This window comes from Mobula birostris, chromosome 3 (assembly GCF_030028105.1).
Source record: "Mobula birostris isolate sMobBir1 chromosome 3, sMobBir1.hap1, whole genome shotgun sequence".
NCBI classification, from domain to species: Eukaryota; Metazoa; Chordata; class Chondrichthyes; order Myliobatiformes; family Myliobatidae; genus Mobula; species Mobula birostris.
Window position 1 is genome coordinate 26,455,726 of NC_092372.1, and position 14,740 is coordinate 26,470,465.

The 14,740-nt window shown below is 40.1% G+C and overlaps 1 protein-coding gene across 6 annotated transcripts in view; it reads right to left on the bottom strand.

The window, feature by feature from the left end:
• The window catches only part of arid3c (AT rich interactive domain 3C (BRIGHT-like)), a 585,351-nt gene that overhangs the window by 197,385 nt on the left and 373,226 nt on the right, over positions 1-14,740 (bottom strand). For all 6 annotated transcript variants that reach the window (XM_072252368.1, XM_072252364.1, XM_072252363.1 and 3 more), the window contains exon 3: positions 10,493-10,565. In XM_072252368.1, coding sequence (XP_072108469.1) covers positions 10,493-10,565 — 73 coding nt within the window. The remainder of the gene's footprint in view (positions 1-10,492; positions 10,566-14,740) is intronic.

Consider the following 14,740-nt stretch of genomic DNA (forward strand, 5'->3'; position numbering starts at 1 on the left):
CGAATTAAAAAAGAAATTGGTCTTTACCTAGAATTCAATGATAATGGAGAGGTTTCACCTCCCATTCTATGGGATATGTACTCTGAAGACTGTCTTAAGAGGGAAAATTATAGCGGTATCTTCATGTAAGAAAAAAAATAAGGAATGGAACATTAGAGGAATTACAAAATAAGCTGAAGGAAGTAGAAAAAAAACACAAATTGAGTTTGGCACAGGATACACTAGAGGAAATTTAAAAAATTAGGAATGAAGTTAATTATTTTGGCTACACAAGAAATTAGAAAAAATTTAACGCTTCTGAAACAGTGACCCTATGAAAGTGGATCTAAATCTATGAAAATACTGGCATGGAAACTGAAAAAAAAAGATAGCAGAAAATACAATTCATAGAATAAGGGATCCAAGAACAAAAGTGATAAAAAAAAATAATCTAAGTGAAATTCAAGAAGCTTTTGAAATGTTTTACAAAACTCTATACTCCAAAGTTCCAGTGGGAAGCATAACCCCAACTGACACCTTCCTGAATTCTTTAGTTACCCACTTTAAGCAAAGAACAAAATAGAACGATGACTGCTGACATAACTGAAGCTGAACTAAAAACTGCAATTAGTAGGCTTAAATTAAGCAAGTCACCAGGATCAGATGGATATACGGCAGAGTGGTATAAAGAGTTTAGAAGTGAGTTAATTCCAATTTTACTCCCCACACTGAACTGGGCCCTAAGAAAGTCGCAAATGCCACCCAGCTGGAAGGATGTGATAATCTCAGCCATACCGAAAGAATGCAAGGATAAAATGGAATGTGGGTCATTTAGACCAATATCTGTTCTTAATGTGGATTATAGAATATTTACTTCCATCATGGCCAAACGATTAGAAGAGTTTCTACCCACACTGATACATAATGATCAGACAGGTTTTATACAACAACACCAAACACAAGACAATATACAAAGGGCACTTCATATTATGGATCATATTAAAAAAATGAAATTGAAGCAATAGTGATAAGCACGGACGCTGAAAAGGCATTTGATTCGGTTAATTGGAATTTTCTTTACGGAGTTTTACATAGATTTGGTCTACATGATACAATTATTAAAACTATACAGGCACTATACGACAATCCTACTGCCAGGATTAAAATCAATGGATACTTATTTAATAGTTTTATCCAAGAAAGGGGCACAAGACAGGGTTGTGCATGGTCACCGTTACTCTTCGCATTATATCTGGAACCATTAGCTCAATACATCTGACAAAATGAAGATATCAGGGGAATTATTATTAAAGGGACAGAGCATAAATTGGCCTGTTACGCGGATGACATTTTGATCTATCTAAGGCAACCAAAATACTCTTTACCTAAATTGATGCAATCCTTTGAACAATATGGCCAATTATCAGGATACGAGATCAACATAGATAAAACTGAACTGCTTTCATATAACTATAGTCCACCAAGAGAAATTGAAAGTAGATATCCTTCACCATGGCAAACAGAGTCCGTCAAATATTTGGGCATCATTATGCCAAAAGATTTGGTAAAATTATCAGAATGCAATTATCAGCCTATATATAAAAAATTAAGGAAGATATAACAAGATGGAACCCAATTCCTTTTCTTGGTCTCAGTTCAAAGATTGAATCTATTAAAATGAATATACTGCCCAGACTACTATATCTCTTTCAGACCCCACCAATAGAGATTAACCAAAATCAATTCAATGAATGGAACAAGATGCTATCAAGATATATATGGCAAGGTAAAAGGCCCAGGGTTCGTCTCAAAACTTTGCAATTAGCCAAGGAAAAGGGGGATAGGGCCTACCTTAGAGATTATTGTTTTTCAGCACAGTTGAGAGCCGTGATATGCTGGTGCAACCCATCATATGGCGCTCAATGGAAAAACATTGAGGAGAGGATACTTCCCATCCCCATATAGGCAATTTTGGCTGCTAACAACCTACAAAGTTACATAAATAATATTGACAACCCGTGGGTGTAATGGACTCAAAATATGGAAAACTATTATAAAAGAATATAAACTTGAGAGAGACATTGCAATTTTTAAACGGTGTGCATATGACTCGGATTTTACGCTGAATAAACTGGATGCTAGATTTAAGGACTGGACAGCTAAAGGAATAACAGCTATTTGCAATATAATGAAAGAAGGAACACTGTCCAGTTTTTAAATGCTCAAAGAAAAACACTTATTAGAAAAACAAGACTTTTACCGGTATTTACAGATGCGACAGTATGTTACTAGGATGGTTAAAAATGTAACCAAGGCAAGTACATGTCTGATAGAGCTATTTAGAAAAGCATATAATTCAGACAACAGTAGTAGAATAATTTCAAGCGTTTATAAGGGTTTGTCAAATCTTAAAACACATTCAACTTCATACATTAAAACAAAATGGGTGAAGGAAGGAGGGATAATAATATCTGAGGAAGACTGGACAATAATATGGAGGTATCAATGGAAGTGTACCAGTTCACAGAAATGGAGGGAGTTCGGGAGGAAAAACTTGATAAGATATTTTATTACACCCTGTCAGAAATCCCATTATAATAGTAACTCCCCTGCTTGCTGGAGAAATTGTGGAAATCAAAATGCAAACCATTATCATATTTTCTGGGAATGCCCCATTATCAAAGACTATTGGAGTGGGATACATAATGCCCTACAAGACATCTTTAAATGTGAAATACTCTTAGAGAGTAAGACCATATATTTTGGGTATATACCTCAAGAATGGTTGAAAAGAGATAAATATTTAATGAATGTACTGCTGGCAGCTGGTAAAAAGACCCTTACCAGGAAATCTCAGGAGAACCGAACTTTAAATGCATGGATGGAAATTACAATGGACATTTACAAAATGTGGAAGATAACAGCATCTGTTAATCATAAGCTGGAACAATTTTATTCATACTGGAAAAAATGGTTTAACTACAAAACACCTCATGCACCTGATTATATTCTCACAAGTCAATGAATATGTTGTAAAAAAATCACTCCCTACTCTGTACATAGTTTTCTTCTTTCGATTGTTCTTTCTTTCCTCTCCTTTCTATAAGTGTATACCTCAGATAAATATTATGTGGAGATTTGTGATAAATATGATTATATGATATATATGTACAGTATCTGAAATACATCTTATGGAAATGTTTGTTTGATGCTGAAATTCAATAAAAAAAAAATTACAAAAAAATCCCTGAGTGGTGGAGTGGAGGTACGTCCCTATCAAAGGAGGTTTAAGGGCCTCCTTTAGTATTCAGGTCACTTTTGGGCAAGGTGTAGCACCTGCTTAGCCCTCCCGATCAGGGTCACGAGAAGCCATGGGAGCAGGTGGTGGACGGTTGTATGAGCAGCTGGCGAACATCACAAGTCTTTGTTTTGCAACCACTGACACCAGGCAGGCACTCTCTGATAACGGCTGGGTCACCCGTCTTGTGACACTGCCCAGAAGAAGGCAGTGGCAAGGCACTTCTGTAGAAGTGTTTGCCAAGAACCATCATGGTCATGGATAGACCATGATTACCCATGATGAATGAACACTTAAAACCATTTTTCCAGACTAAATGATAATTGTGGCTGTTGCTGAGTTGGGGGCCACCACTCTGCCAAGCAAACTGACTGAGCACTACGATTCGCCCTGGCACTTCTGACGAGGTTTCTGCAGAAGTTACCCAAGGTGTGATGCCACTTTCCATCAGCCCTCGTCTTGGCGAGCTACAGGGAAAATCATCCGGCTTCGTTAGGCAATCATTTCTTCACAATGCTGTATGGGATTGGGAGCTCACCAAATCACATTCCACAGATGATTTTATTCTATTTAGCATTTTTTATTTATCATGGTAACAGGCCCTTCTAGCCCAACAAGCACACACAACCCAATTACACCCATGTGACCAACGAACTTACTAATCCACATGTCTTTGGAAGGTGGGAAGAAACCGGAGCACCTGGAAGAAACACAGTGATGGAGGGAACATACAAACTTCTACAGACCACCCGTGGGAATTGAACCTGGGTCACTGGCACTGTAATGTTCTACTGCTAAAGCTACAGTGCCGCCCCAAATTCTACTGCCATTCCTGCCCTCAGTACTTAGCAACAACACTACCCACAGCCCACAAGTCCGTACAGTGCCGCCCCAAATTCTACTGCCATTCCTGCCCTCAGTACTTAGCAACAACACTACCCACAGCCCACAATTCCGTAGATCAAGCAGTTAAAAGATACGGCAGCACTGGCAACCTACATTCAATCCTGATATCCACCTCCGACTGTGTTTAGATCTCAAGTATTCCCTATGAGCAAATGGGTTTCTCCCAGCTGCTCAAAGTGCTGCTGATTGTTGGAAAAATGAACTGGACCTCATGTGAGTGAGTGGTAGGAGAATCATGGTGGAGGTGGTGGGGGAAGGGGGAAAGATGGGAGGCAGGGGGAGGGAGGGAATGAGAGAAAGAGCGAGATTGATTGATTGATTGATTGATTGATTACAGAGAAACATTGGTGTATAAGATTGATCAGACTGCCCTGAAAACTGACATAGACTCAATGGATGAGATTATCTCAAGTTATGATTCAAGAAAACACAAATTAAAGACAGGAGGGACCTGCAGATCTCCCTGTCCATCCAGTCATCTGTCTCTTCTACCTCCAGCCATTGATTTCCACCCTGATCTGTCAACAACCTTTCTGATTCCTTCGAATCTCTGCCTTGGTCCAACCATCTCACAACTAAACACACCACATTATCTCATTCCTGAACTCCCAAGAGGCCTTCAAATGCACGCCAAGGATCTTTACCTATTCACCGCCCCAAGCCCTCTATCGCAGCTAGTCACCTGATCTCCATCCAACACTTTCTCCTCACTGACTAGACTTCACCCCAGCACCAGACTTCCTGACAACTTCCTCCCTTTTCCCATCACTGAGCAGGTACTTTGTTCATCAATCCTAGCCCAGTCCCCAATCAGCCGCTGACGCTCTCCCTACAATGGGATCTCTATACATAAGGCAGGGGAAGGATCCACAAAATCTCTCTCAATGATTTGAAATGGCATTCAGAACTAAGATTAAGCCTTTAGATTGCCAACACTTCTCACTAATCACAGTGAAGTGAAGAGAGTCTCTGGGGAGGAAGAACTGCCATAAATTATGATCCAGCTGGAGTCAGTGACAAATATAGAAGTACGTTTAATAACTTGCAGAGCGGGTTTAAGGAGCCTGGCACTAACAAGGCCTTTAGGATGATAATCTCCAGACTGCTTCCTGTACCACACACTGGAATAATTAACTTCTCTTTACATATAATTTGGATCTATTTGTAGGTGAATATTTTCTTTTAAATCAGCAAGTAGTACAAGCAGGTTTGGCAAAAAAAAAATAAGAGGAAGTTGCAGACAGACTATCACCTTGGGCAGAGGAGTAGCAGATAGCAATTAATGTGGATACCCATAAGGGAATATATTTTGGCACCAAGTGTGAGGAATGCAAAAATATATTGAAGAGTATAAATTAATAGAGAAAACTGGAGGTTCGAATGCAGAATTCTCTGAAAGTGAGTCAGAAAAGAGAATGGCAGGAAAGTACCATTCAAGCAACCAGTTTTGGGTGCCACAGTATTGTAGAGGTGGGTGTAGTACGACTATAGCACCAGCGACCCAGGTACAATTCCCGCCACTGTCTGTAAGGAGTTTGTACATTCTCCCCATGACAGCATGGGCTCTCTCCAGGTGCTCCAGTTCCTCCCTACATTTCAAAGACGTATGTGTTAGTGGGTTAATTGATCACCAGGGTGTAATTGGATGGCGCCAGTGTGTTGGGCCGGAAGGGTCTGTTTACCTAAATAAAAAAAAATTAAGTACAGTGAGGGATTGGTTCCCTCTATGTTTGCACTGGAGTTTTAATATTGATGGACAAATAGCCGGTGTATCCATCAATGACCACAGATACAAAGCTCAGATTAATGGATATCTGGTAAATTGGTTTATTACCATCACCATGAAAAACTTCTCTGGTCACTGCTCCTACATTTCAATTTATTACCTGTACAGCAGTTCATTAAGACAGTACAAAGGAAAACAATAACAGATTCATGTTCAGAGTCAGATTTATATCACAAGGACATTAAAAGATACAGTGGGGTGCAGTGTCTGTGTTAACAACCAACAATAAAGAGGAGAGGATAAAGTACCAGTTACAGAGAAAGTGAAGTAGTGCAGGTAGACAATAAGATGCAAGCTCACAATGTGATAGATTGTGAGGCCCATCTTATTGTACTAAGACACTGTTCATTAGTCTAATAGCAGTAGGATAGAAGCTGTCTTTGAGTCTGGTGGGACATGCTTTCAGTCTAATGGTAGAAAGGTAAGCAAAAGCTTTTATCACCGATGTGAATGTAGGGATGGGGACGTGGGGAGCAAGCATGCTCTGATTACAACTGCAGCCTTACTGTGAGTAGAAATTGTCTGTCTGAGGTCACCCACATTCCTGTTCACTTTCCTGTATCCCAGGACCAACCTGCAGGTTGTTTCTCAATCGGCAGCAAGCAAACTGGAGCAGGGAGTGTTTCATGATGCAAGTAGTTACATCTAGTTATTAATCTGAGCTGTGCCTTTCTCGTTGTTTCTGATGTTATACAGCTCAAGAAAATGGGAGGCAGAAAATCTACTTTGATTTCCAGTATCTGCAGATTTTCTCTTGTTTGTGGCAGAATATCTACACAAGGTTCTGGAAATGATTTGCATTTTACTGGGTAAGGTCAAGGAAGATGCATCCTTCAGCCAGGCCTGGCTTAACGTGCATAGCAAACCTGGAAGGTAATTGCTGCCTCAGCTCTGTGCTCCAACGTTGGACTGAGGTAAACAGCACCATCATGCCTACCTTAGAAGAATCAAAACTAAACAACCTATAAATATCAAAGTGGAAAATACTTTATTTATACCATAAGATATATGAGCAGAATTAGGTAATTTAGTCCAAAGAGCCTACTCCCATTTGGATGAGCAGGGCAGGACTGCGAGGATCATGTGTTTTGATCTCTGAAGTGCCTTCAATACCATACAGCCCTCATTGCTGGGGGGAAAGCTCCATTCAATGCTGTCGGTACTTCCATTGTATCCTGGATAATGGACTACCTGACTGGCAGACCACAATGTGTATGGCTTCAGAGCTGTGTATCAGACGTGGCTATAAGCAGTTCTGGGGCCCCACATGGAACTGTATTGGCTCCCTTCCTGTTTACCCTATATACCTCGAACTTTAGATACAACACAGAGTCGTGTCATCTGCAGAAATTCTCTGATAACTCAGCAATAGTTGATTGTATAAAGAGAGGACGGGAGAATGAATATAGGGTTCTGGTGGAGGACTTTCTCAAATAGTGCAAGTTGAATCATCTGCAGCTCAACATCAGTAGGCAAAGGAGATGGTGACAGACTTGAGGAAGATTAAGCCTGCACTGCTGCCTGTTACTATTGATGGTGAAGACGTGCATGTGGGGAGGACCTATAAGTATCTTGGGGTACACCAGGTTGACAGACCTGAGTGGAGCCCCAACATAGAGGCTGTTTACAAGAAGGGTCAGACTTGCCTCTACTTCCTGAGGAGATCGAGGTCCTTTGGCGTATGCAGGCCTCTCCTTCACATGTTCTACCAGTCTGTTGTCACCATTACAATCTTCTATGTGGTGGTGTGCTGGGGCAATGGCATCAACACTGGTGATACCAACAGGTTAAATAAACTGATTAGAAAGTCTGGCTGTATTATAGGAGTCAAACTGGACTCACTGGAGGCTGGGGTAGAACAAAGGACCCGACAAAAAATCCTGGCAGTTCCGGACAATGTTTCTCACCCTCTGCATGCCACCTCAGCTGAACAGAGAAGCACTTTCAGTAATATTCTAAGACAACTGCACTGCTCCAAAGAGTGCTATATGAGTCATTCTTACCCTCAGCCATTAAGCTCTATAATGAGTCAATCTATAGCTGGGGAAGTGATGGCCCTCTCTTGTTAGACTGTTCACTTCTCTTCTAATATTTGTATATATGTATATCTGTGCACTTGCAATGCTACTGTGACACTGTAATTTTCTTTGGGATAAATAAAGTATCTACCTTTCTATCCATTGAGTCTGCTCCACCATTTCATCATGGCTGATCCAATTTTCCTCTCAGCCCCAGTCTCCCGTCTTATCCCTGTATCCCTTCATGCCATGACCAATCAAGAATCTATCAACCTCTGCCTTAAATATACATAAAGATTTGCCTCATAGCTGCCTGTGGCAAAAAATTATACAGATTCACGACTAAGGAAGCATACATTTAGGGTTAGGAAGAAAGTCTTGGGGAGATGACAGAGGTATGCTTCTTACACTGAGCGTGGTGGGTATGTGGAATGCACTGCAGGAATGGTTGTACAGGCAGATACATTAGGGATATTGAAGAGAATCTATAGATAGCCGGATGAAATAAGAATGGAGGACTATGTAGAAGGGAAGGATTAGATTGATCTTGGTTAACGAGTAGGCACAACTTCATGTGCCGAAGGGCCTCTGTACTGTTCTAGGTTCCCTGATTCCCTCTTTCTCACCTTCCCAGATATCCCAACAACCAAACACTTAAGAACCACCATTTCTGACACCAAGGCTGTAGGTTGATTCCCAAATATCTGTTGCAACAAATTCTAAAGCTCTGAGCAACCTCTTCTCACCGCCACACTCCCTGCTCCTCCCACCCAGCTTCTACTTTATATCCAAACTCAAAGCAGTGTATACACTAGAAATCAGAAGTAAAACAGATTCTTCACTGGAAAATAAACGTTGTTCCTCTCTCCGCAGATGCTGCCTGACCGGCCGAGTAATTTCCACCTTTGTTTGTTTTTATTCCATCATGAGATCAAAGCCCACTTGCACACCATTTATGGAAGAATGAGGTCACAGAATAGGCAGAGTTCTCACTACTTCAAGAAAATATATCCCTTGGCATAGTTTAAGGAAAAGTAAGATCAATACACAAGAAGCAGAAGAAAATACAGGCAGCTGCAGAGAGTGGCAAATGGAATTAGAATTAGTTTTAATTTGAGTAGTACACACATAATATTGGAGGAACTCAGCAGATCAAGCAGCATCTGTCGAGAGAAGTGGACAGTTGACATTTTGAATGATGTCGATGAAGTGTCTCCGCCTGAATATCAACTGTTTATTTTCATTTGCAGAGGTTGCCTGATCCTCTGAGTTCCTGCAGTGACCTGTCAAAGTTGGTCAAGATTTCCACTGTGTGCAGAAACTTCCGTGTGTTAGTTTCAGTTTGCCCTGGGAACTCTCTGCCACAATCACATTGCACTGAAAGTCTTCTTTCTACTGCAAATATTTGTTCTATATTAGCTAAGGTAGCAGCTGAGTTGCAAAAATCGTCTCAAAGCCCCAAGACAGATAATAGTGAAAACAACCAGGATTTCAGCACTTGACCACTACCTATCACTGTCGTCTGACTGGCTCAGTGTTTCATAGCTTTACAAATTTTTGTTCCTGATGATTCCCTCTGGAAATGTAAAAATATGAATGGTTAATCATGACAACATGAGTCCAGTTATAAAGCCAAATAAGCTGTAAGCACTTTAAATGCTGCGAGTGAAGGCTGGAAGGAGAAGGCCAACAGTACCCAAAAGATATCACTCCCTCCACCAAAGAGACTTTCAGGAGTAGGGAGAACTTTCTTACTAGAGAATGCAAATTCTATTTACTATCAATGTAAATCATGCTCAAAGATTTTTGTAGTTCAGGTCCTCTTTATCACAAATTTCTACTATTAACATTTGTTATTCAACATGACATGAGATCATACACCCGCACAACACGGAAGCTTTCTGCTAGCAAGCTTATCTTCTGTTGGTGATATTTATATATTTGATCACTAGTTGTTGAAACATAATAGTAGAATTGTGCACAGAGTTCATTTATCATAAATGGGATGTCAGTTTTAATCAATAAACAAGCAAAGATATTGTAGAATAAAGTCACAGGTTAAGATTTAGCAACTCCCATTGCAAATAGAAAAATCCCTCCAGAACAGGACTTTTAAAGAAGGCCCTCAACTGTCCCAGTTTTGACCAATAAAACATCATTTTATGTAAGTATCCTCAATATTACCCTTCCCTTCGAAACACACTCCTGTTTCCATTGTGAACTCCAATAAGTGCCTGACCAATCCTCATCAGTTAGAAATAAGGACATAAAACTACAATGCTTCCTCCGCAGGTTCAACGTTAGAGAACTGGCTCCCATAGCAATCTGCAATAGAGACAGGAGTGATTGGTGTAGTGCAATATACTATTGTCACTCACTCCAATATACAACAGCATTTTTTTGCAGTTACCTGTATCATCAACAGTAAGCACTATTGTCAATCCAAGTCATCGCATCAGAGTCACAGAAATGAGATATAAAGACAGCTTTCTCACAATGACTCACCCCTTTTTTGCATGAAGCTGAATAGGTCATCCAGGAATTCTTTCCTCTTTGGATCATCGTCCAGTTCATACAGCTGAAAGACAAACAGGAGTGAAAAATCCTGTTAAATGCTTCTCAAATGAAATGTGACATACATTGGTACTGACTGGGTTTAACTTCTCAACAGGCAGACAAACAACATACTCTTAGTAAGTCAACTCTTGCCATTCAACATGTCTTGTCCTTCATCATAGAGTAGGTATGTAAAATCATATACCCCCACAGCAAAGTTCACTGAAGCTTTCCGCTAGTAGCTTATCTTCTGGACATTCCCAAGACTAAAATTATTTTGGGCCTGTGTATTCCAAGTCATTTAGTGTGCTTTTATAGCTAGAGGGCTAAGGCGGCACCAAGAAGTTGTTGTGGTCTTGACTTGTCAAAAACTTCTCTGTATTTTTCCAGGAATTAGAGACTGCAATCCAGACAAAATAAAAATGGTACAAACTATATAAACTCACATCCTTTCAACAATAAAAATACAGCTTGGTTTTATTTGTCACTTCTACATCAAAACATACAGTGTTGTTGCATCAAATCAAATCAGTGAGGATTGCGCCAGGCAGTCCACAAATGCTGCCCTCAACTCACCAGCACGAACTATATATCTTTTGGAATGTAGGAGGAAACCAGAACACCCAGAGGAAGCCCACATGGTCACAACCAGAATATTCAAACACCTTACAGACAGCAATGGGGACTGAATCCCAATCTTACAGCTGTTGCAATAAAACATATTGCTAACCAGTACTCTGTTGTGCTTCCTGTTGTGTATTCAATATTTAAGTAGTCTTGTGTGTGTGTGGGTGTGTATATATATATATATATATATATATATGTGTGTGTGTGTTGATGAAGCATTCTTGTTCATTTAAAATAATTCATTACTTTTATGTATAAATACAGGAATTCGGTACATCATCATGATACAATGTAATACGGGTGCAACTTACTTAAAGTAAACATGAAGTTAGACGCACATTTTGGACTCCCGTGTTTTCCTTTGAATTAGTTTAATGTTTTGAAGTTACAAAACGTAACACTGCCTATAACATTAAGTGATGTAATTATTCTTCTTAAAATTGTGCACAAGAAAAGTGGTGATTTACTGTGATTAAGAACCAATCTAGGAACTGAACAAGTAAATTGGTCTCCAATCAGCATGGGAAAGCAATGAGCCATGATGAGGGATATGCTGCTTTAACGGAAGCTGGTGTGTGGAAGCATTCCGTTTAGAGATAGTGTGATATCAGAGGAAGGAAGACAGTCCACCAGAGTAGGTGCTGTCAATATAATTTTTTGGTCAATGTAACATGATAGTGCAAGTAATTCTACAGATTGTGATTCAAGGCAAGTTTAGAACCAATTATGTTTCAGCATTTTTAGTCCAAGTGGAAAGGCTGAATTACTCTCATCACTTCAGAGTTTGTGTGGCATGGTGGCACACCTAATAGAGGTGCTGCCACAGAGTGCCGGCGACGCAGATTTAATTCTGACCTTAGGTGCTGTCTGTATAGAGTTTGCATCTTTCTACTACACTGCTGTCTGTCAGGTGCTGTGTGTGTGCAGTTTGCATCCTTAACCTATTGAATATTGGAAGGCCTAGACAGGGCAGATGTTTCCTATAATGTGGGAATTTAGGACCAGAGGCACAGCCTCAGAATAGGAACACATCTCTTTTAGAATAGAGGTGAGGAGGAAATTCTTTGGACAGAGGGTGGCAAATCTGTGGAATTCATTGCCACAGATGGCCATGAAGGTTAAGTCATTGGGTATATTTAAAGTGGAGGATGATGGCTTCTTGATTAGTAGGGGTATCAAAGGTAATAGGGAGAAGGCAGGAGAATGGGGTTGAGAGGGATAATAAATCAGTCGTGATCAAAGAGTGGAAGAGACTCAATGGCAGGATGGCTTGATTCTGCTCCTGTGTCTTATGGTCACTGAATGGGTTTTCTCCGGGTGTGCCGGTTTCATCCCACCTCCTAAATGTGTGCGAGTTAGCGATTAATTGGCCTCTGTAAATTGCCCATACGACAGCGGTGAGTGATAGAATCTGGGGCTGGGAGAAGTGGTTGGTACAGCTGATGAAAATGTTGGGAGATTAAATAAAAAAGAGACAAATGTAGAAGTGATATAAATGTGTGACTAATTGTTGACATGGACTCAGAAAATGTGTAACTTGAATCACACTACTACAAACCGATTCTACGACCTACAGACTCACTTTCAGGGCACTTTACAATTCAATTCCTCAGTTTATTTATTTGCATAGTTTGGTGGTGGTTTGTCAGTCTTTATCCATTTACATATAGTTTTTCATAAAATTCTATTGTATTCTTTTTTTGTAAATCATTCAAGAAAATGAATCTCAGTATTATATAGATCTAATTTGATAATAAATTTACTTTGTTTTGAACATTGGTTTATATATCAAAATAAACTTTATACATAATAAAAAATTAGAAGAATAAAATATGCAACATATTTTTGTTCTTACATTCATAGAAAATGTGTTAAGTAGTTTTCTATTACATTTCTTACAACACCTTCAGTCCTATGTTCATCACCCTTTTCAATTTTAAAGTTAAAGTCTAAGTCTGTCCCGAGCCTTATAGGCCCATCAGGCCGGTGCTTATGTCGGTTTCTGTGGCATGAAGCGATGGACACCAGCCCATCACGAGGTTAACACCCAGCATTTTGCCTGGACACAACACGCTGCCTCGGCTGGGGCTCAAACTCACAACGTTCAGATCCGTAGTCCAACACCTTAACCATTTGGCCACGCGCCACACCTTTTCAATTTTGCCAGCATGTTACACTTCAACTCAACCTATTGACTGCAATTTGCCCTATCATCTGCCTGTCCTTCCCCACAGTCTCACTACATAATGCAGAATTCATGGCTTTTTGGGCAAGTTTGCAGACGATACAAAGATAGGTGGAGGGGCAGGTAGTGTTAGAGCATAAGACATAGGAGTTTGAGAGAGAAAAGATAAAGTCAGATGTATCAGTAATACAACAGTGGAGTAAAGAGAATTACTGAGGCATGAGAGAGGAGCAATCCAAAATTGATTGGAAGGGGACACTAACGGGGAGGACTGGGGTTTTGGAGGGCAATTTGCAAGGTGCAGAATAGATGCATAACAAAGATGAAGTATTCTAAATGGAGGATGAGGCAACTTTGGCTGACAAGGAAAGTCAAAGGCAGCATAAAAGCAAAAAAAGAGGGGATATAATATCACAAAAATTAGTAGGAATATAGAGGATTGGGAAACTTTGAAAAATCAGCAGAGGGCAAGTAAAAAACGATAAGGAGGGGAAAAATGAGATATGAAGGTAAGGTAGCCAATAACATTAAAGACAACACCAAAAGTTTTGTCAAATATATAAAAAATTAAAGAGAGGTGAGAGTGGATATTGGATCACTGGAAATTGGAGAGGTAGTAATGGGGGACAAAGAAGTGGCAGACAAATGTAATAAGTATTTTGTATCATTCTTCACTGCTGTGGAAAACACCAGCAGTAAGCTAGAAATTTGAGCGTCAAGGGGCAGAAGTGAGTGAGGAGAAGGTGCTTGGGGAGGTAAAGCGTCTGAAGGTAAGGAAGTTACCTGGACTAGTTGCACTAGGTGCACTATACCCCAGAGTACTCAAAGAGGTAGCTGAAGAGATTGTGGAGAATACTAATGCTCTTTCAAGAATCACTAGATTCTGGTATGCTTCCAGAGGACTGCAAAATTACAAATGTTACTCCATTCTTCAAGAATCAGAATCAGGTTTACTCTCATTAGCATGTGACATGAAACTTTAGATTTAGATTATGAGGACACTCAGTCCTCATTTATTGTCATTTAGAAATGCATGCATTAAGAAATGATACAATGTTCCTCCAGAGTGATATCACAAAAAAAAAACAGGACAAACCAAAGACTAACACTGACAAAACCACGTAATTATAACATATAGTTACAGCAGTGCAAAGCAATACCATAATTTGATAAAGAGGGCACGGTAAAAAATGTCTCAAGTCCCGATCGACTCCGATAGTCCCCGATAGCAGGTGGCAAAAAGGGAGAAACTCTCCCTGCCATAAACTTCCAGGCACCGACAACTGCCAATGCATTGGAAGCACCCGACCACAGCTGACTCTAAGTCCGTCCGAAAACTTCGAGCCCCCAACCAGCCCCTCCCATACAGCCTCCCGAGTGCCATC